Genomic DNA, 24,946 nt, shown 5'->3' on the forward strand with positions numbered 1-24,946 from the left:
AAAGGAGGTAGAAAACCAAATGATCTGTCTAGTCTTGTCTAGAGTCACTGAGTGAAGTTGTAAACTCAACTTAGACATAGTAGTAATTTTGCCTTGCTTTTTCACATGATTAGCTCTCCAAACTAAAATCTACTTAAAATGTAAAATACAGTGAGCAAAACATTAGCTTCAAGTGTACAAAAAAGTAACTATTCCTAGAAGATAAGACGATTTTGACATATTCTTTAAGCAGTGTTTATCAGGCACATAAATCAGGTTTTCCCAAAGTGTAATTGTAAAAGATCTGCAAGTGGTTCATGAGTTGATGGAAAGCTAATAATTAAATAAATCCTATATTTTTAAAATACAATTAAACTAAATTTTTCAATAAATAAGTGCAAGGACTCAGACTCATTTAAATGAATAGTCTAAACAAGATAATTGACTAAAATGATTCAGTATTCCAAATGAATCTTTTGGAACAAACTGATTCATAAGAGAGCTTGATTGAGAAAGCCGACAGAGTTTATTGATTACTAAGTCTCCAGATGTGTTCACATTCATCGCATTTCCGCTAAATTCGCAGTCCAAAATGGGCCATTTCAATTGGAATATGTGCGATCAGGATTTTTGCCGTGAAAGACTTCCCTATGCAGATGCTGCACCAGGTTCAAGTTTGTCATACAAATTTGACACGATGACCAACAGAAAGCTCTAATTTCTCTAATTTTTTTCTACCTTCAATGCATATTGATTTCGCAGCGTGTTTTCATAAATCTTGCACTGGGGGAGTTTTGAACAGTATGGCATAGGACATTGAATATTCTTTCAAAAGATTAATAAAAATTATGATTTTCCATGATATGCATACTACCACCTTGAAATCACTATTGTTTAAATAAAAAGAATCAACTGAACAGCAGGATTTCAGAAATGGAGTTATGAAATAATGAATCACCCCTATGAATGTTGGTGGAGTAACATTGTGACTCTTGCCTCTCTCTCTTGCCATCACATACAGTATGAGCACATGCTAATGGAGCTCCAGGCCAAGGACAGAAGTCTTTGATGGATCACGGCTGTCTGTATGTGATGAGGTGCACGTAAAACCCACTGTATCTTCTCAGCGCTGGCATAAATCTGCCGCAGGTAAAACCGTTTCCATATATAGCCCAGGTTCAGTGTGCTCTCTATTCCTGAGAACATTACGTCAAAGCTGAGTCACCTTTAAGACACTGAACACCTGAACTCAAACCTCTGGAAACCTGACCTCAGGCCTGCTTAATGTCATTTACAAAAGTAGGACGTGCTCCAGGATCAAAAGCCTTTGTTGGTCCTGGAACAACATTCTTATTAACCAACCAGTGCTCTATGATATTAAGAGAAAGGTAAGAGACTGCAACAACATTGTTCCCAGTCCAAGATGCCCTCAAACCTTGTGCACTTTTGGTGATGCAATGCTGCATAGACCGTTGGGAGAAAGACTGCACTAGTACAGACTTGGCAAAGGGTGGAATTGACAAATAGCATATCCCATGGTCTTGTGAACCAACTGGTTGACAGCAATGTTGTTGCAGGACCTACCTAATCTCGTTTTGCCTCTCAGGAAAGCTTCTTGTGTAACCCTTTTCCACTCCCTGAAATTGCTTCAATCACACTTTCTTCAACACCCTCCTCTGAACCCTAACCTATCCACATGATAGCACTTTCCTTTCTAGCAGTTTTGTTTCTAGCAATTCACTTTCACAATGCTATGGCTAAATTCAGAATTGAATACTAACATAATGCTCTTCGCCACAGCTTAATATGGCAGAAGTAGCACACAAATGTAAGCCGATGTTTTTATCTTAGAAATACATCTGGGGAATAATAAGGTACACAGGTAGGCTATATCTTCTTATATTTGGGGTCTAGAATTTTACGTCAATAATAATACACCAACAACAAGTGGCACCAAATATGTGTAAAATGAGTGTGCCAAGAAATACGCTGTGTCAGAGTGAAATGTTAGAAGATCTCGAGTGCAAAAAGAACGGTCTAAGAAAAGCTAACCCTCTAACAGCCGGGTGAATGTCATGTGTGTGTACCTACTGTAGCTAACGGGACCACATTTCCAACGTACGTGATTTTAAAATGTAAGACGGTACAATAATTTGGTAGGCTCCATGGTTTTCACTATGAGATGGATAGCCTAATTGTTATTGTTATACAAATCAGATGAGCTACAGGTTATTTTTAAGCTATGCCAAAAAAAAATATGAAAAATTATGAAAATTCTGAAAATTTGAAAAATTAAATAAATGTGAAAATTGTTAAAGTATTTTCTTAATAAATAAAAAAAAAAAAAGATTTAGTACACCTTGGAAAAGTAGGGGGCATCTTATAATCAGGATTCTTATATTTGGAACAATACAGGATGAAGGTTCACTCGTATTACTTTAAATGGGAGAAACTGCAGCATGCAATATATCAGAATAAATTCCGCCTTCTAAATAACAGCCAATCGCAAATTGGTGAAGTCATTGCATCACTGCTGACTCCAATAGAAACTCTGGTTCTCATAGAAACAGATAGTGTCTTGAGACACTCTTTGGACTACTCATACACATTGGCTGGACAAAAAATGTTCCGTTTTATTGCTGATTTGAAATATGTTTTTTTAAATGTGAATTTGACAAGCAGTTGTTGAGATTTCAGAATTAATTTACCTATTCAAGTAGACAGTAGTACTGTAGGTCTTTCATCCCCAAAATAGCTGCCCGGAGGCACTGCAAATATGGCTGATGAGTGAACTGACATTCATGAAAGTGACTTTGATACAATGTCATGAAAAAAAAAAAAAAAGATTAGTTGAAACTAGAGGAATGTCAAGGAATCAGAAGTGGAGAAACTCTCACTAAGACCTTGGGAAGTTAATGCAACAAAAGTACAGCAAGTGAAACTTACTGACACTTGAAGCCTGTGAAGCGGGAGATGATGTAAGCGTGGCCCCGGGCTGTGCCAGGGAGGCGGGGCTAATGACAGAAGAGAGTGACACGTGTGAAAGACAAGAGTGCTTGTGACAGACCGAAGCTGACACACTGCCAGTGGGTCTGATGTCACATCACGCTGACATTTTTAAGACACATAAATGTGTGTGTGTGATATTTCTGTAGAGTCAGAAAATCTCACCACACTAAAATGGTACAGGATACAAACACATTTACATGAATAAAAAAATCCAAACTGAAAATAAGCACATAAAAAAAGACATCTTTCACAAACATTATATAATATAGAATAAATAATAATAATATTATTATATAACAAAATCGGCAACCTCACTGACTAGTAATTGATAAGAAGGCTTCAATTTGGTGCATTTTGCTCTTCCTCTGTAATCAACAAGCACACACACACCCCTCTGGATAAAGAGATTCAAATGGCACTGCTAAGCATAGGCATATTAAAGCATGCACTCCAGGGAAAATGAAGACCTTGTTTTAATGACCACATTAACCCTAGTCATTAAGTAGATCTGCGGTTAAACACAAGCACACACACACACACCCTTCTGTTTAACCTAAACACTGACAGCTTCTAAACATGACAGATGAGTCCAGTTAATCAAGTCAAAGGACCATGGCAACGATAACACCTCATGCCTGATCCCAAAAACACACACGCACAACAACGTACTAATATTAATTTGCACTCATTACATCAATAACTACTTCAGAAACCAAGTAAACAAGGGAGTCTGGGATATGGAAAGCTGCCAAATAAAGATTCTCAATTCAGACAGACAAAGCTGCTGTCCTCAGGCAAACAAACAGTAAAGGCTCACAGGGACCGTGACATTTTGTGTTCGTTAGGCTAAAACGAATGGCTACAATTAAGACACAAATATCCACGGCCAAAAACCATCCGGATGAGGATCTGAACAAGTCATTGCGATGCAAAAGGGGTAGAGATTGTTTTCAAAACACAGGCAGAAATTGAGAGATAGTGAAGGTTATTTCAATCATATTTCTTTTGGAAAATATTTTGGTGAAAAACTATTTTGAAATTTTTTTCTTTTGAAATATCTCTTATTGATATACTTTGTCTATATCAATAACAGAATTTGCGACATCACGTTAGTTTGGACAAGTTCAAAACTATTCAAACTATGCATCATATAAATAGCAGATTATTAGACACAAATCACTAACATCACTTAAGCACTTGCCAATGTAATAAGTATCGATGAGTTTACATATTAAGCATCTTAAACTAACAACATTTTTTTTTAATTTTTTTTTTTTACATGATGTAATAATTTTGGTTAAATGTTAATGATAACATTGGTCACAAGGAATGGGCTAAAGGCCCGTTCACACCAAGCACAATAACTGTAAAGATAACTTAAAAGATATAATTCTAAAAATCGTTCTCCATATTAAAGAATAACAGTTCACACCACAACTATAACGATAAAGATACAAGGAACGATATCGTTGGGAACACTTTCAGAACAATTTTTTTCCAGCTGTCCAACGATAAAACACTGACAACCAATCAAAATCCATTCTAATTTAAATGTCTCATGTATTTAAAACGGCAGATGACATCACATTGCAGAGAAGTTAATCGTCGAGGTACCTAAAAAATCCTCCACTGTTTGACAAGTCAAGGTTACGTTAAAAAAGACGGATATGGAAAGCAATCGGTCGTATCCGGGAATAAACGGTGAGAAGTATTCACAATGAGATATTATGCAGATTAGGCTCCAGCGCTAGTTGACAACAATGCTGAAGTTGCAGTGAAAAAAAGCGTTGTATGCATCAAGGTGTTGACTAGGCAATGTTTTTATCCCATCACTGACTTTGTCAGCTAAATTCACTGTTAGATATTACACTAGACTTGCTAGATTCACTGTTTAGATGCGCTCTCAACTCCTCTCGTCTTTAAGGATATTGTGTACGTTTTGTCAAGAAAAATCACGTGATAAAACGAACCGAAAATGACGCGAAACAGTACGCACGCCAATACCCAGCGAAGAATACCGACCTCAACCCATGCCTTGCTTTGATTGGCTGTAGCTCATGACATCACGTGAGGTAGAGTCGTGCGACAGCTCTGGATATCTAGCATGCTAGATATTTTTATGGGCGGGGCGTCTGCAAGCGTCTTTGATGCGTTGTTGGCTCTTTCATACTAACAGATTGACGAACTTTCAACGCCCGCTAATCCCCCGCGATTTGCACGAGATAACACCCTGACACGGCGGCAAGCTTAAATCGGGCTTAAAATCATGTATTGTGAACTACACATACACAATTACACATTTTGCAGCAGGTCATTACAGCAAAAGGGTGTTCTACTAAGTACTAAAGACGCTTACCATGAAGGTGTTGAATAATATTGACACTGCAAAACTCATTAATAGTTGCATTTTTTAGTTTAATTGGGTGTAACCACTCAAAACATTTGTTGTGTTGAGGTATTTTAATTACTTTTTTATTGGTTCATTACAAACAGCTGAAAGTCTGCAAATTTTGTCAATAAACCTGACTTGAAATGGAGGTTTAATAATTTCGATTACAACTGTATATCAAAAAATATGCTTTAATTCGGCACAGTGTAAACAGTAGCAGCAGTTTTAAGGGCGCCAAGTTTACATTTCCATCTGGATCATGTTGCTTACTTGTTTTTTGGGCTTGCTAATATATAGGTCTAGCCTACACCTATAAAAATTTAGCTTGGAGGAAAAAAAAGTTATTCACATTTATAAATACAGAAAATCTATACCTGCATTTTTCCAAAGTTGAGTCTCGATCTAGCAGTTCACTGGAATATACTCCAAATGCCCTATATATAGGAGTGACCTGTTTTGAGTTTAGGTGGGGAGTTGACTGTCAAGACAATTTGTGAAAAAGGAAAAAGTGCAACCTCAACAAAGCAGCAACCAAACACACAGCTCTACAGAATTCCCTTACAGCTACGGTGATTTCTGTCATTTTAGAGGGAATCACATCAGCAATTAAACCCGTTGAAAGCAACTAAGAGAGTTATCAAATTGCACTGACAGTAAGTGAATGAGACAAAAAGTCCAACCACTCTCATTCTGTCTGTGATCAAAAGCATTTCCTTAATCAGACAACCATGTAATAACCGCTTTCCATTGCTCACACACGCTTCTCCCTCTGTCTATGAGCTTTGACGTTTCCTCTTTGTGAATTTGAAACGATGGCCCCAATTCGGCTTTGATAAAATTCAACAGTACTACCTCATACATCAGGGAGATAAACACCACTGCAACACAGCAAAAGTCAACAACAACAGAGAAACATACAGCTCAGCAAAACATGCAACAGAACAAACAGATGCGAGACCTGAAACGCAGCTCCTGTTTGGCAGCAGTGAAGTCATGGTTGCTATGGTGCTGGGCAAGATGGGCCGGTGCGCGAGTTAGGAGATGATTAGTTTGGGATACAGGGGGTAGAACTGTTATATTAACAGACACACGCACAATCCTCTGGGCATGACCGAGCACACTACAAAAATAGAGAAAAGCAAAAATACCCATGTTCCGGTATAAATACAGACACACGTACACCTGGGGCAACCAGTTGATAACCAGACTCTGTGGCTCATGATATAAAGCAGTATCCGCACCTCGGCAGGCAGACACACGTCGGCAGCGTTCCGTGGACTGATGCCCACCGCTCAGGGTGCACAGGCCCGGCTCAGCACTCCCAATCGGGAGAATGTGGCCTCCGTTCGAGGACTCCACGCCTCAGTGAAAAGGAGCCAATCCCCTTTCCATTACCGCAATCCGTTCATTTTAATTACTCCTCCTCCTTCAGGGCATGACTTCTTATTACAACTCCCCTCATTTCCCTTCCTTTTTCAGATCACAATAAAGACACAAATTATTCATTTTGTTGAGGAAAACAAAGCTATTGCCAACACTGGAGTTGTACAACATTGTAGGGATACGGCCAAGCAATGGTGGAAGGCACAATTGAGGTAATTTCAAAGTGAAGTGATAATCTATGAATTGAAGGTTAGACTCCATCCTAAATGTTCGACATCCTCTAAACTAGTCAAATCTGCCAGAAATGGCTCTTTTCAACCATAAGCTTGATACGCTGTTGTTTACCATTGAAGAAAAGCTAATCAAGGGCTGATTTGAAACTGGAACTATAACGCCAATCTTGAGGGGCTCTTTTACTTTAAACCCCTGAAGACTGAAAGTTGCATTTAATTATTCTATTAAACAATTGGCAGAGTAATCCTCTTAAAGTGAAACCAAACATCTGATAGCGTCTGCTTATATAAATATTCATTTGCATGATTAAAGTTTAGTGAAAGAATGGATTATGTGATTTGGTGGAAAATGGATTAACCGCATGTGTATTTTTGTGCTGCGGGTTGAGTGAGATGAGGTGACTTTGTATCTCAGAAAAAAACAAACTAAAAAATTATTAAGGAGGTACCGTCATTGATTCTTTCATTAATACACTTCTATAAACCACCAGTCATTTGTCTGTCTAATCATCCATCCAAAGATAGATTTTTTTACACAAATAAAGTCTCATTTCTTCTTTTAAACACTAAGGAAATCAGTTTTAATCATCTGTTAATCGTTTTTAATTTCGAATTTTGGAAAGTGTACAAACAAGCTCCCACAATTGTAGGCAGATTAAAAATTGCATTAAAAACTAGAATTCAATTATGTTCAGCTACACTTATCTGATGTCTTTGACTTCTGTAAGCCAAAAGTTTAGACAGAAAACCCAGAAGGTGATTCAACTGAGAAAACATTGACAGACTTGGACAGAAGATTTTCATAGTTCTTCTATCAACTCTTGAATTCACTCAGCTGCTCTGGTACATATTGCCTGACACAAAATACCACATACAGTACAATGGCAGAATGACATGCTCGCATCCCAAAAGCAACATGAGGTGAGGCCAAAGAGCATGGCTAAGCAGGCAATCAGTAATCCCTGGACCAAATACATCTCACTCCTTCCCACACACACTACTAAATGCATGAGAATAGTCAAGCAATTCCCATAAGCACATGCTAACTCGCAAAGGGCTGTGCTGTAAAATGAGATTACATTCACAGTGCCTCACAGAGGAAATAAGCTAATACTGAGTCACAGATGTGGGAATGTAATAATATTTATGTGTGAAGTGTAAATCACGTTTTGTGCCAGTGTGGGTATATGCATTTTTTTTTCACCTTTCTGTTTGGCCAGCAGACTTTCAGAACGGCTTGGCTCCTGAAGAACACCAGTAGGTGGATGTCTTGGTCGCTGAGGCTGAATGAATGTTCTAGGATCTGCAGGACCTCAATTCGGGGTCGGACGGGTTTAGCATCGTCCCCACAAAAAGGACGTAACCATGCCAGCATGTCCTCTGATGTCACCATATTTCCACTAAAATAAATGAATGTAAAATAGTCTTAACACTACATAAAATCAGAAAATCTGCATTTTGCTTTCTTTATGTACAGATGCAGTATAGTACAGCTCATGCATGCAATACAATTAAAACATCTAGGACAAGACTGAAAGAAATGAATATATTTCAGAAAGGATGCATTAAATGGATAGTAAATATAATATATAATAGTAAACGTTTACATTTCAAATAAATTATGTTGTTTGTACTTTCTAGTCAATGAAGAATCATTGAAAAATATGTATCATGGTTATCTTAAAAATATTTGCTGATAGCTGATTTTAATAAGAAACGTTTATTAAACACCATAATGAAATGATTTCTGATGGATCATGTGACCTTGATTTTATTATTTTTTCACAATATTACTGTATGTTATAAATGCAGCCCTGGTAAACATAAGAGACTTTGCTTTAAAAACATGGATAGTGTATATTCAAATGTAAATGTAAGAGTACATGTAAATATTACTAAATACTGTTTTTACGAGCCAAGCCAGAGTACAAATTGTACAAAAGTACATTTGATTATTGACCAAGAAATAGTTCCCAAATATTAAACATTTCATAATGTTACTTTGTTTTACATTTTTTTTTAAAAATGTACAAAATTGGCTAAAAATCTGACAGGAGGAACCATGTTTGAACAATAAAAAGGTGGTATCCACATGTGATCGTGCATCAATTTTATTATGTTAATTAGGCTAATGATTTTTCATTTGTCAAAATAATTATTTACTGGGATAAATATTAATAAGTGTAATTATTTTCCGAACATTGGTTTCTTGTATAATGTTATTACCGCTTCTGCTTCACGTCACACCAAATAATCCCGATGGGATGGATGGATGGATGGATGGATGGATGGATGGATGGATGCACGCACTTTTTAGGGCTTCAAAATCTATGGATCCCCATAATAAAGCTTGGAATAGCCAGGATATTTTTGAATATAACTCAAAAATTCAACAGTTTGGCTGAAAAAAGTAATTTACACCTAGGATGGCTTGAAGGTGAGTAAATTATGGGATAATTTTTGGGTGAACTTACCCTTAAATTGCAGAAACATCCCTGTAACCCACAGCAACTAAACAATATATATATATATATATATATATATATATATATATATATATGTGTGTGTGTGTGTGTGTGTTTATATATATATATATATATATATATATATACACACACACTAAAGAATGTCCTTATACAGCTTTGACTAACATCCTATCCCTTTCTCTGAGGTCAAATGGACAACATTGTGTTTCAATAATAGTAAATGGGATATGAACATTGCAACAAAGGATACACCTACCCGCTTTGTACATTAGTGTGCACTGCTGCAACAATTCCTTCCAGTACCTTCAAGGGGTCTGCATAATCTTTCAAGGCTTCCTTGTCACCACTGAAACACACACACACACACACACACACACACACACACAGACAGACACACAAACACACAGCTTGAGTTTTGATTCAATGTCTTGAGGCTTTTAAGTGTCTCTATGGCTGCAAATGGTATGTGTGTGTGTGTGTGCGAATCGAAGGAAGGAATTTTCACACTGAGCAATCTTAATGCTCTTCTGCTGATGTTCTAGCTGCAGGGCTCCTCCCTTCTCTTCTGGCCTTTTCCGTCTCCCTCCATTAAAGGTGTTTGTGTTATGCTTTCATGGATGAGGCTGCACCACCTAATTATGTTTCTATTAATAATTGCTTTGTATTTTTATGCCAACGTTCTCTTATTTCATTCCGACTGCTGCAGAAAACACTTTGTTAGTCTGGCGTTAAATAATCTTTGGCCTCCAGAGACCGTTCTTCAGAGCTGCTGACCTCTTCTCCATGATGTCAACAAAAGCTCAGTTTTGCGGTTCCCTTCAGTGCTGTCGTATGTCAGACCTTACCATATCTCTTTGGTTAAGAGATATCACAAGTCAATAAAACATGAGCGATGCTTCGGGAGGGATGACAATTTTCACCATGTTGTTTTCAACATCCTCTGTATAATATATATTATTTACTTCAGTTGTATTCCCTCAACTGTTTTAAATCTCACTCAGTGGATGTGCTTTATAAAACAATAAGTGATTTATTTTCTCCAGACTTTAACCAGCAGAACGCTAGTTGGGACACATTTTTCAGCTTTGGCCTTGCTGTAATCTGCACAGCAGCACGTTTTATTGCTACAGCATCATTAAAATGTTCATGTAATGTTAAATCCAAAGAAATGCTCTGACATCCCTCTGGTACTCTGGTTATGAGAAGTTTGAAGGATTTATTTTGAATTCCCACATGAATTAATTATCTTTTAATTGCTTTTAATTGTCTTTTAATTATCTTTTATATCCTAAAACATTACATTATGATTGTAATACTAATATAATAAATCATACAAAGATTACAAAGTTGTCAATGACTTTTCTATGACAATATTACTTATATTTTTGGTTTGGAGTCAGTAAGATTTTATTCTTAAAGAAATTAATAGCTTTTTTTTTTTTTCCCCCAATTTAAAGCAACCGTCCCTAGTTGATAATTAATCAATTTCAAATAAATGCAGATCTTTTGAACTTTCTTCTCTATACTATCCTGAAAACATGTATTATGGTTTTTATGTATTATGTATTACAGCTCTTATAAAAATGTATAGTAATAATAAACATTTTCTAAACACCAAATCATCATACTACAATGATTTCTGAAAGATCATGTGACACTGAAGACTGGACTAATGGCAACTGAAACTTCAGCTTAACCATCACAAATGACACTTTAAAATATGTTAAAATAGATAACGGCAATGTGACATTTTAATAATATTTCATGACATTACTTACATGCGTCTGCATTTTTGATCAAATAAATGCAGCCACAGTGAGCATAAAATACTTAGTTCAAAAATATTTTAAAAATCTTACCAGGCGCAAACTTTTGAACTGTTGTGTATACAAGCCACTCAATCTTGAAACAGATTTAAACATCAATAAATCAGATATCAACCGCAAGCCAGGATTTAGAAGAAGCATTTAAATATTTCAGGATCCCCTCAGTATTTAAGAATTTTAGCATCATCAATTTTACGATGCAAGGAGCAAAATCTTAAAACCTTGCTTTAAACTTCACTGCACCACTGAACGCAACTACACAGTAAATACACCGGTGTCCTTCAATGAAGCAACACTGTGATGCTAAAGGATTATTTATACATGAAACGCAACCGTTATCTTTTACTCCGCAGATATAAACATCAATCATGAGCAGCTTGGTAGACCACAGATTCACACGTCCTTTCAAAGAGACTTTCCATTTCGTTAAAACCAGGGCACAAGAAAGCTGAGTACATCAGAGAATACAGTTGGATGAAATAAACTTTACAAAATATTCTGACAATTCCCTGCCCCCAAATCATTTCATTGTTAACGATTCATTTGCCCACCTCTACAAACCAGTAATTAGCAGCAGAAGACAGGAACATGCTTTTGTTTTAAGCAATTACCTAGAATATGAATCACTCCAGGAGAGAGAAGAGGGGGAGGCTGCATCTGAAGAAAAGCAACTGTAATCAATCTTAATTTTCTGACCCTCATTTTCTCTGATTCAAGGGACCTTCACTAATCCTGCTTGATTACAGATTGAGCTGAAACGTCTGATCAACACAGACTCACAAAGCAGAATGACTAAAAAGGAGGTGCAGAATGACGATTCCCACACTTTGATGGTCTTGGAAAGAAAAAAAAAGAAAAAAAAAACTTTCAAAAGTATTTGGAATTGAAAAGGTCTATTCACAGCACATGCAAAATGAAAACAAGAAACAAATCACTAATAAAAAGCAGGGATGTGTTGATAAAATTCTGTTTGATTCTGATAACAATTTTTATGGCATATCTGACAATATTAAACTTTTAGACGATATCTAAATAAACAGTTTTGAATGCTACTGTTAATTTAGGCACCACAACAATTTACAATATATAAAAAAGGATATTCATATAAAAAAAATTGTTAAAAATTACATTTAACAGTGTTATTTTAAATATTAGTTTTACAGACTGATCTCATGAAGTAGCGTGTATGACATGCCAATTCGTATTTCCATTTTTGGCGTGCTATCAAGACGCATAATCGCCTTTCAGCGTGTTTATGAACGCCGTTGACTTACCGTTATATAAATATGACTTACCTCAACCCCGTCCCTAAACCTAACCGTCACTGGGGTTAATGGCATTTATGACTGTTCCCTTACCATCCTAGGGAAAAAAAAGATATGACTTACCTCAACCCCATCCCTAAACTTAACTGTCACTGGGGTTAATGGCATTTATGACTGGAGATTTGACTGCGTGTTCAGATACGCGGAATGACGCGGACGTTAATGGCGTAGACATATCCGCATACACGCGGACACACGCGGATAGCACAAAATGCGTGGAGATAACACGCCACCTGACTCGAAAGTGGCGTTTATGTTTACGCAAAAGTCATGATGTCATGTTGAGTTTTAAATGCCTAGACAATTTGTTTGTAAAGTTTCACTTTAAGTAACTACAGTGCAAAATGCTTGAAATAAGCATGATAAGTTGGGGTGATTGGCTATAAATTCACACACAGTTCTCATAACCATAGTGTGGGATGCAGGAGAAATGGGCAGGAATAAAGATCTGAGCGACTTTAACAAAGGCCAAATTGTTATCAAAATTGTTAACAAAAAAGGCTTGTGGGTTTTTCGGGATCAGCAGCATTGAGAATTCAGAAAAAAAACAATGGTCCGAGGAGGTACAAACCATTGACAAGGTGTTGGGCGGCCAAGGCTCATCGATGCACGAGGGGCAGCAAAAGCTATCCAGTCTGGTCTGAGCCAACAGTGTGGCACAAGTCACACAGCATTTTAATGACGGTTATGGGAGGAATGTGTAAACGCACAGTGCATCGGACCTGGACCTTGGAGAAGAGGAAGAAGGTCATCTGGTCCGATAAGTCCCGTTTTCTTTTACATCACGTGGACAGCCGTGTACGTGTGCGCCATTTACCTCGGGAGGTGATGGCACCAGTGGAGGGAGTGTGATGCTCTGGGAAATGTTCTGCTGGGAAACCCATGGCCATTCATGTGGATGTAAATTTGACACGTACCACCCACCTAAATATTGTTGCAGACCAGGTACACCCCTTCATGACAATGGTGTTTCCTGGTGGAAGTGGCCTATTTTAACAGGATAATGCGCCCTGCCATTGCACACATTGTTCAGAAATGGTTTGAGGAACATGATGAAGAGATCAAGGTGTTACCCTCGCTTCCAAATTCCCCAAACCAATTGAGCATCTGTGGGACGTACTGGACCAACAAGTTCCACGGCACTGATTCATCATCTATCCCTGATAAAAGTTTTTTCTTTTTCACAAATAAAAAGGAATCCTTTGAAAGGTTTTTGGCTGTATGTCTGCAAGATTCAGTACATGAAATCTGCTGAATGGGACATAATCTACCACCGAGGCAAATTATTAAAATCACAGTAACAGTCTTTCCAGACTTTTTGGAATCTTAAATGTTGGTTTGAAACCTTGGACAAATAGGTTCACAACATCCTGCCTTTTATATTTGAAAAATAAGAAATTGGTTCAGAAATCTACACTGGCTCTACCCTACTCTCTGAACTGATTACTAAGGATAGTGTTATTAAGAACCAGCCAGCATGGAAGGTGGTGACCTCCAAAAAGGAGGAGATGAAAGGTAAGAGAAAGAGCGAAAGTAAGCTGTAAAGGAGAGAGAGATGAGAGTCCAGGGCAGAGGCCAACATTGTGTTTAACTCAATCAAGCAAAAACACATTCAGCCTGACACAGGTTAATAGAGGGATAGGCCATAAAGACACAGAAAGAGAGAAGGAAAAAGAGAGAAAGAGAAGGCATTACGAGAAATGAGCGAGGGTATATAACAGACAGGGGGGAAATTAGGGTGATATTCAGAAAACAACATTGGTGGGGATAAATGGACAGATCACTGTACCTGAGAGCAGTTACGATCAGCTCCACTGCATCCTGGACGATGCTTTTCGGCGATAGGTTACTCGTTCCCACGGCGACTGCGAGCAGCTGCTCGATTCTTTCGAGGGGCTGTCCGTCCATGGCCATTGTGACAGCAAGTTGGCGAACCTTAGATCGCTCGGACCTAGACAGGTCATAAATGCTACTGTACTTTCGCAAGCTCTCCTAAAACAAGAGAGGAATACAAAGACATAAACACTCATGTTTAGACGACATTGGCCTTACTATGTTCATTTTGAGACGTCTAGTTGAAAAATATACCCGAAGAAAAGTATGAAACAGAACAATTTGTTTGTTCACTAAGAACTATGAGGAACAAGCTTGTCACACACACACACAGCTTCAAAACCAGGGAAGCCTTTTCAGGTGTCATAAGCAGTTCTGGCACAAAGGCTATAATTATGCTTCCCAGCATCCTATGCATACACTTCCATTTAAAATTTGGGATCAGTGCATTGTTAGTTTGTTTAAAAAGTGATTTCATTCATCAAGGATGCATTAAATAGATCAGAAGTTGCCATAAAGACTTTATAATGTTACAAAAACATTGCAAAACGCAAAAAAAAAAATCCTAAAAAAAAAGAAAGTATTATGGGGAACCAAATCAGCATATTGGAATGATTTTTGAAGAATTGGTGTCTTTGTTTCCACAGTATTTTCAATTTTGATATTTTTAGGTCAAACCATTTTTGTCTTTTAGTCATAATGGAGGTTTATGGGGTCCAGCTCAAAGAGCATGCACAGAGAAGTCCAAATTAAACATGATTTAATGACCGAAGCATCCACGCCCTCAGATCACTTAGACGTGGCTGTGGTTACATGAGGTAAAAACGATATAAATACTGTTCATTTTCTCACACAAACCACTTGTTTAGTGTCTTAGGCCATCAATGTGTACTTACATTTACGAGTCTTGGACTTGGTATTATGGTGGACCCCATATACCTCCATTATATGACTGACAGACAAAAACGGTTTGACCTAAAAATATCAAAATTGAAAATACTGTGGAAAAAAAAAAGACACCTACATCTTGGATGCCCTTGAGGTAAGCTGAAACATATCAGAAATGAATTTCAAAGTGAACTATCCCTTTAAGCAAAATGCCCACATCTCAATAATCAATGAATAAAACCAAGTTCTGCCCTGCAGTATTTCTTTTCTAATTTGTTACTCTTGTATGTACATTAAAATAAGAAAGAAAAAAAATCTGTCTATACTTATACTGATTTCACGTTGTGACTAAGTTAGTAACTCTCCTAACACAAGCAGGTTGCAGGCAGCAAGGCAACTCCAACAGAGAATTAAACTGCAGTCTCCAAGATCATGCAGATCCCTATGGGAGCATGTTGTGGGCCACGGTGAAGGGGTGCCGGTAATGAGATGCGGCAGTATCTGCCCAACAAGTGTGCTCTGTAAAAATGAATCCATATATTTCCATATACAAATGGCTCAATGTGTGCATTAAAGAAACTACAGGCTGACATGGACTGCCTGCTACTATCCTGCAGTCAGGACACCAGCTACAAACCTGCCAATCAATCACAGACACTGTTCACAGAAATTGTGGAGGAGGAGGAAATGAGCAAGTCGCTTGAATTCTTGCATAACATTTAAGACTCTGTTTACAGTACAGTTAGCATCTGTCTTGGATGATAAAGTGACAAGAGGACAGTACATTTTTGTGAATTTTATGTGTGTATTGAAGATTACCTCTTGACTTGTCTTCAGTGACACAGTGAAGGAGTGGCTCAGAGTCTCTAGATGAGCGAGAGACTGCTGCACATGAGTGAGGGCGGAGTCAAAGTTGGAGGCGGAGTTTTCACTTCTGTCATCATTACCCTTTTTCCTACTCTTGTCGCTAATGCCTTTCAGAGCCTTCTGTGCACGCTTGGTGATCTCCAGCCTGGCCTCTACAGAGAGCTGAACACATACAGAAATATGTTAAAAAAATGATGATTCCCTAGCGAAGAAGCCCTTCCTAAAATATAAATCCTTTTTATTTTCGTTTACATTAGGATATATGAAAATAATATTAGTATACATCAAATAATATATACACAATTCAAATGTTTGGGGTCAATATGTTTTTAAAAGAAGTCATAAAGATTGCATTCATTTGATAGAAAATACAATAAAATAGTAATACGGATTTTTTTTTTTACAATTTGAAATAACTGTTTTAAAAAAAGAATTTTAACAATTTATTCCTGTGATGGCAAGGCTGAATTTACAGCATCATTACAAGCAAACATAAGAATAGTGAACAAAATTAAATTCTATCAATAGTAGTCACCCACAGGTGACCCCATAGAGTGGAAGTTACCCAAAATTTGAAATGAAATGTTCTACTAACGCTCAGTCAGCAATGGGCCATTAATTATTCTGCAGCACATCTACTATTATAATCCACAGTAGTAATGATGTCGCATAATTCAGCCTCATTCCATTTCTCATCTAGTTTAATCTCAGTGAGAACACTCCACACGCCTGGGTTCATCTTATACCTCCAACACTTCCCTCCCACGCTCATCTGCTATCACTTACACAAACGTACATAAAATGTATTTACTCACAGTTCGCACATAATCTACAGCAGAGGCATGGCAGATGTCATTGGCTGCTTCTCCCTGTGGCATTCTTGAGTACCAAATCAATGCCACTCTTACCTTAATGGTGGGAGTGGGCGTTTGTTTATAGGAATGAGAGTTTGTAACTTGCTTTCAACAAACTCTTATTACATTATATCAACATAACAATCATTGCAATAACATCATTTGAACACCCCAGGGGCCAACGAGCATTAGCGATTAGCCTTTTGATTACAGAGGCTCATTTAGGATGTTTGCCACAGGGCTGAGTGCGTGCGTGACTTTTCTGTATACACGTGTGCATGCTCGACTTACAGGCAGAAAAAAATAGAAAACAAAGCCTTCTATAAAAGTATGGAAGAGATGAAAGGTGCAAAAAAAAAATCGCATAGTACTTAGTGTGCATGAAGATGTCCATAGAAGTCGGTGAACGCACCACAGAGTTATAGCATATACATGTGTATGTGTTGATTTTAATGATTCTTTTTAATTGCAACAGGCTTTAAACATGTCAGTATGACCACTGTGCTTCGCTAGGAATCTATGCGATCATTTGCACTGGACAAAGTATCTGATTTGATCTGCTCTGTGGGCAGCAGGGCTTTTCTTCATGTACCAGGCTTCTCTGTATTATCATGGAGGACTGGGAATCAACGTATTAAAAATCACATTTCCTCCTTAATTTATGGTTTTAAAATGCAGTTAAATGTACACACACAGAATGATTAATGTATTATTTCTAGGGCTATCAAACGATTAATCGCGATTAATTGCATCCAAAATAAAAGTTTGTGTTTACATAATATATGTGGGTGCACTGTGTATAATTATTTTATATATATATATATATATATATATATAAATACACACACATGCTTGTGTATATTTAAGAAATATTTTCATGTATATACTGTATAAAGATTTATATATAATTTATATTATGTACAAATATAAATATTTTATACAGAAATAATATTTTTTCTTAACTATACATGCATGTGTGTGTATTTATATATACATACAAAATAATTATACACAGTGCACCCACATATATTATGTAAACACAAACTTTTATTTTGGATGCAACTAATCGCGATTAATCGTTTGACGGCCCTAATTATTTAATATAGTTGTATTTAAGTAACATTTTAAACATGAATCAAATATTCATACACTTTCAATACCTTAAAAAAACATTTATTGATTTGTCAATCCTTGCACTCAACGGTATTTGCAAATATGGTAACAGTAAAGCTCTTAGATTAGCCAATTATTATTATTTTTTGTTAAATTTTATTGTTTTGTTGCAGTTTGACCCACCCCTTTTCTGCATTAGACTCACCTTATTGGCTGCTTCAGGCGAAAAGGTGATGGAATCCAAGAAGTTAACAAAATCTAAGGGCAGCAGTCGGTCAAAATATTTGGCACAGATGTCATAGGCATGAAGGAAGTCGTGATCGCTCTGGGTTTTTTTTTTCAGTAGATGCTGATCCCCTTCCCAGAGCAGTTTATGAAGCCAGGTGGCATGTACAGCGCTAGAGGTAAGCGGTTCTCCTCCCTTCTGGGGGATTCGTGGGGCCAGTTTGGAGATTGACAGGACATTCTGGCTAGTCAATATCGGCTCCAGAGCTTTCAAAGGATCTGAATCCTCGTCTGTCAGCTTCTTATAGTCCAGACCTACGGAGCAAAACATTATGATTTCAGCATCATACAGAACATACACAAGGAGTAGTTGTCACATTTTTTTAATGTAGTGAATATTTCTCAGGTTGAAAATCAATATCTGTATAGGCACTTCATTTAAGTCTTAGCCACAAAAACATATGTATTTATGTACTGTATATGAAGAGTTCAGATGCAAAAGCCTCTAAGTGCCATTTGAAATTTTCTTCTAGAATGATCATTTTTATCAAGCTTGTATATTTAAGTTCAGTGATTTCACTTAAATGGCAATGATAATTACCTATTAATTGTTATTTAAGTAAAATTACTGAACTTTAATGATGATTTTTACAAGTTTGATAAAAATCATCATTAAAGAAGAAAATTTCAAATGGCATTTAGAGGCTTTTGCATCTGAACTTCATATATATATATATATATATATTGTACATTTCTCCTGTTACACTAAAGGGACAAGGACAATGGAATCCACTATTAGAAGAGAATACAGAATTTGAAAATAATCAATCTCAATCTCATATTAATCTGAAATATGGGACATTTTTTGCAGTTTCACGCTTCGATATGGTTTCTATTTATGTCAATCAATGTGAATAGCTGTAGACTTGACATGCCTCCAGGATATATCAAGTCAGACAACATTACACTGACACACAAAGCCTCATCAGGGCATTAAATATTGAAACACCTGCCCCTGAGAATGGGCCCTTTTCACGACAGGGGCCAGGAGGGCATTCAACACACATAGACACTCAAACAGACAGAGATGTGGAAAAGAAGGTGCCTTCTCTGTCCCTTGGGTCATGGCAGAAACTAAGAACAGTCTTTACAGGAGTGTGTCAGGGAGCATGTATGTGACAGAGTGCGTTTTCAGTGCCTACTAAGTGTGAAGGGATCAGTTGAGACAGAAGAGAGTATGGTGCAAAAACTCCCTCCTGACCTTTCAATACACTCACTCCGAGACTACCAAGTTGAAAAATTATTCATTAATCATTAGTTCTAGCTCCTTTCAGCATGATATAAGCAGTGGCATAGTTTTCAGAACCACAATATTTGAGTACAAGTCAATGAATAATAGATTTGCTGTAATAAATAATAGATATGCTGTTCAAAGGTTTAGTGTTTGCAAGACATTTATTGGATCAAAAATACAATAAAAACCTTTCTATGGTTATGTTATTACTAACTGCAAGCAAGAAATGATGATATGAATGATATTTATTACGTTTGCATTACCACATGCACTGCCCTCAATGCTGGGAAGAGAGAGATATGTACGGAGCTAATGAACTCGTTTAAACCCCACTCCACGTTTTGTGTGCATTATAATAATCTCTCTTATCAGAAAAGAACAAAAATGTATTGTGTACAGGCTAATTAACATTCCTCTATTACTTTCATTGGCACCCTCTTTGCTCAGCGACCCATTTCCTGTCATCTCAGCTGGAGAGAGATGTGTTATTACACGGGAAATTTCTGGTTATGGTGTTGATTGACATGCTTGCAAGCAGGAGCTGATTTCCCGCTTCATTTGAGTTTCCAGGTCGGCTATTTATCGATTGAATCTTCCTTTCTTCAAAACGATTTTTACAGTCATTTCAATCCCTGCAGCAACCAGCGTTTTTGTTCACACTATACAAAACACTGATTTGGTTTTCAAACCTGGATACTATTTTGGACGTGATGGCTGTTACTCACCGACAGCGACCGCTTTGAGCTTCTTCAGCAGTTTGATGTGCGTGTCGGGCTTCATAGCAGATTGAGGGAAGTAGTTAGCGCAGCCGCAGTTCTCCAGAAGAGTGAAGTAGAAGAGTATTCGGAGCTGGTCGGTTCCGGCTATACTGGGATACACGTATTTAGTCATGTGTGTGTAGAATGACTCAGGGTCACTCTTTAGAGTCTCGAACAGGCCCAGAGCCTTCATCCGGTCCTCGATGTTGTTGGTGGAGAGGCTGAAGAAAGAAAGAAATGAGAGACGGATGGAGATGAAAGACTGGAAGGTGACCGAAACAAGACAATGAGTAGTTGTAACCAAGGTCTGTTAAAGCATTGATCACTCAACCTTTGCAAATTGCTTGTAGTGAATCAATTAAGGCAATGCACAGCCATTCCACCCCCCCACAAACCACAATTGTCCCCTCCAACCAAATGAAGTACATTAAGGTCGAGTTAATATGCTGCGACGGCCCACTTGTGCAAGAGAATTGATTTTGTTTAATCTAAAAGAACTTTTTCAAAGTCCATTAAACTTTATTCACTGCAGTTTGACCACTTCCAGGACCAAAATTATTATTATTTTTTTTAAGCAGTGAATTATAGCCCATGGTGAGCAGTTACTGACCCACCATAAATCTGATGTCAGATTCGGATTCTATGGGTGTCATGTTTTATGTGAGCGCTGCCCTGATTTCCATAATTTATCTCCACGGTGACTTCATAAGCAGGCGTGTGGACTGGCCCTCCACCTCGTTCTAATTGAATGGCTTTTCAGTAAAGATAAACAGCTTTACTGCACCAGAGAAATATCCCATAGCAATTCTGATGCATGGAAATGTTTTATAGAGTTGGGTTATCAATAAATTACTATGTGAACCTTCAATGACTGCCAAGTCCATTTATCCAGCAGGTCTGCTGATGCTGTACGTGAGGGTGGACGTGTGGCAAGGAAAGGGGTTGGAGAAAGAGTCGTACACAGTAATAAAAAGAAAATACATAAAAAGCATGCTGCCTCACAAACAGGACAGGGAATAAATGATGAAGTAAGATAAGCGGGTTGTGTGAACCTCCACAGGACCAGATGAAAAAGGCCAATTTAAAATTGCCTCGGAATTTCTGAGTTTGCACATTTTTTAAATATTGCTATTGTCAGTTTTTGATTGTTTTGGACAATAAAAGACAATGATCTGAAACAAGGCAGTCTATTACAAAACGGTTGAAAAACAAGAACATTCAAGTTTTCGAATGGCACAGTAGTGCTCGCATCAACTCAAATGTGAGAAATGTTTGGTTGCAGTAATTGCTGCTAATAACCACTTAAAGACTTTATAGATTTTTTTTTAAATAAATAGATGAAAAAAAAACCATCTTGTGTTTTTGTTGCATATGTTCTCAATGAAGATGTAAATGACATTCAGTATACAAATATGCAAAAAAAAAAATAATAAAATATATATATATATATATATATATATATATATATCAAGAGGCAATAGCTTATAAATACTTATTTTCTACATTTTGAGGACACCGTAATATATTTTCTCAGTATTCTTTGATGAATTTAAAGTTCAAAAGAACTTTAATGCATCCTTGCTGAATAAAACTAATTTCTTAAATGAAAATACTTGGTATATCACTTTATTTTGATGGTCACTTTTGAACATTCTGTTGACTGTAGGTAACTTGATGTCAGCTAACTCTCATTAGAGTATTAGTAGACTATCTGCTCACTCTTTATTGTAATGCTCCTCCAACAGACAATCTACTGACTATAAGTAACTTTGCAACTACATGTCAACTTATTCTAACCCTAACAGTCTACTAATACTCTACTTACACTCTAGTGAAAGTTAGTGGAGATGTAGGTGCAAAGTTACTTTATAGTCAACTGAATGTGACCATCCAAATAAAGCGAAACCAAATAATTACCCAAAACTTATGAACGACGATATTATTTAACAAAAAGTTGTCTTTCACAATGTTGGCTGATCGCAGTTTAGATCCTCTAGACTGGTCCAATGCTTATTCCAATAAAAATAACTGTTCTTTTGTTTTTATGACCACAAGAGCACTTTTAGATTTCAGAATTAACAAGTTTGAGCCCCTGCTGCATCCCTATTTGGACGCCATTGTGCAAGACACAACCTACAGTATATAGAACAACACGGGTCTCAACATTTATGTGCACTCAGCATGTGCACATTGTGTTACAGCTAATCATATTCAATGTTAATACAACAAAATGAGCAAGCTCCAGGCTGCATGTGGCCATTTGGACCGAGCCCAGCACCTATCCATTGTCCACAGAGTGTAACCCCTATGGACATGTTTAATGGAAATCACTATACTGGCTGGAGGCACGATGTCCCGGGGCCAAAAACAGACACCGAAAGAGCAATGCAGAGAGAAGAATGCAAGAAGAAGACAACAGAGACAAAACAAGACAGAAATTACAGGAAGGGAAGGCAGCAGGGAGAGATAAAGAGTGGGAAAGAGGAGCCTCTGACTGCAGTCTGCATATTAACACAGAATAACTGCTTTTAACAGGATCAATACTTCACTAAACACAGCAGCCATTAATCCCGTCTCCTACTGCAATTACAATGCCAAGAATGGATAAAGGGTGTGTATGTGTGAGACACAGGCTGAATTCTTCACTCAAGAGTAGACTGAAAAACCATCACTGAACCTCTTCGATATATTTGTTATTAGTTCCAGTCCTGTAATATGATTGGTCATACGGCATTCCAAGGGTGCTGACAGAGTCCAGCAGCACTGGGACATTCCAGACTAGAGTATGCGAGCAGTGCCGAGCAAAGTTGTGTGTGTGTTTTAAGAGTGAATGTGGACCTAGATTGGATAGATGACCCAATTCTTTTAATGAGAATGGGAAAATTGCCTTTTCTCCTCTTAGCAGACATACTTCCTAATGCATGCTGCCAAGTAATACTCAGATCAACTTGTCTGATGTAAAACAATGATGCTGTGGCTTCTTTTGGAACTATTTTTGATGGAGGAAAAAAGTAAACAAACTAACTGGTCAATGTTTGTCTGAAAAGTTGTCGTGTTTCATGTTTGTAGACGTACTGTAAAATAAATATCACACTGCAATCATGCTGTTGGTAGGAATATTACCACCGGGTTCATTATTTATCCCAGTTTCCCATTTGGTAAATCAAAATTAAACATGTCCAAAACTACATACAGCGTGCGACACTTCGGGTTTACTTGGGAATGCCTTTTACCCCATTGTACCCTATATTTGGTTGAATGTTTGTGAAAACATCAGCTTAATGAATAACCTGAAAAAGAAAGCAAAAAAAGGACATTTAATGCCAACAAAATGTCAGACCAATTTGAAATAGCACTTAAAATCTGTCTCGAAATACATTCAGCTATAGAAGCTAATGCATTATAATGGCAGTGCAGTGTGAGGTCTTATACTGAATCATGAATTTGAAAATTGGAATAAAAACCCATTTGAAGCCATTCATGAGTTTTGAAAGAGTATCCTCTGGGTATATAATACACCTAACAAAGCATGCTGCCAAAAAGCCAAAACCCTACAGCGTATTAATCTGAATTGAAAAAAGAACCAATGGAAACATCTAAAAATAAGAGACCTTACCTGCCATTTTCAGTCCCTTATAAACCATAAAATGAACTCTGAAAATAACCAATTCATTCAGCTGGTCAAAAGACATGACTAATGTGACTGATTTGACTAAAAGGAATCTAGCTAAGCCAAATGATCAATACAACAAAAAATACACGCATACAAACAGAACTACTGTATGGAGCTAAATAGAGATGAACTGAACTATTTATTTGAACTAACTGAAGTAAGAATGGAATGAAACTGAATTAAATGAAAAAAGCTTAATTTGAAGCAATGCCAATTTGAGTGATTTCAATCGAATGGAAAACCAAAGCAATCATGGCAAAATGAGCAATCATTTCTACGTAGCCCAATTAAACTGAGCTTCAAAGCTCACATTTTACATAAAAGTGTAACCATTTCAAATGACAAGAGAGTATGTATCAATAAATCTGCACTAAAAAGTGGGGTTGATGCTTACTATGCTTACTAAAACAACAAAAAAAACTCCCCAAAGAACTGGCCCCTTTCAAAGCCTTTGAAAACGGATTATATAACCACATCCTACGCAAATCACATAAACTGAATAAATAGCATAAACGATGCAAAATATGTTTACAAGTCCTCATCAGTCAGAAAAGCCCATTTGCTGACAAATTAGCAAACGGCAATACAATAAAACTTTTAAGTAATTGCCAAAGTTGTTCAAACTCCCTCTGGTGCCATTCTCCTTTGATAACTCCTTTGAATGGAGAGGGGATATTTTTTTTTTTTATATATATATATTTTAAGAGATTTCATTTTCTACACAGAGATAAAAAATAAATAAATAATAATAATAAAAAAACAACAACAACAGAAGCCTTGAGTATGGTAATGACTCTCACAAGTGAAAACA

General features: G+C 37.1%; 1 protein-coding gene across 2 annotated transcripts in view; it reads right to left on the reverse strand.

Annotated features, from left to right (window-relative positions):
• The window catches only part of nbas (NBAS subunit of NRZ tethering complex), a 153,234-nt gene that overhangs the window by 36,318 nt on the left and 91,970 nt on the right, over positions 1-24,946 (reverse strand). For both annotated transcript variants that reach the window (XM_039692017.2, XM_039692016.2), the window contains exons 43-48: positions 20,430-20,683; positions 18,391-18,725; positions 16,171-16,380; positions 14,420-14,622; positions 9,736-9,825; positions 8,198-8,393 (exon numbers count right to left, since the gene is read on the reverse strand). In XM_039692017.2, the coding sequence (XP_039547951.2) occupies positions 8,198-8,393; positions 9,736-9,825; positions 14,420-14,622; positions 16,171-16,380; positions 18,391-18,725; positions 20,430-20,683 (1,288 nt within the window). The remainder of the gene's footprint in view (positions 1-8,197; positions 8,394-9,735; positions 9,826-14,419; positions 14,623-16,170; positions 16,381-18,390; positions 18,726-20,429; positions 20,684-24,946) is intronic.

The sequence above is a fragment of the Pimephales promelas genome, chromosome 13 (assembly GCF_988280905.1).
Source record: "Pimephales promelas chromosome 13, fPimPro1.hap1.1, whole genome shotgun sequence".
NCBI classification, from domain to species: domain Eukaryota; kingdom Metazoa; phylum Chordata; class Actinopteri; order Cypriniformes; family Leuciscidae; genus Pimephales; species Pimephales promelas.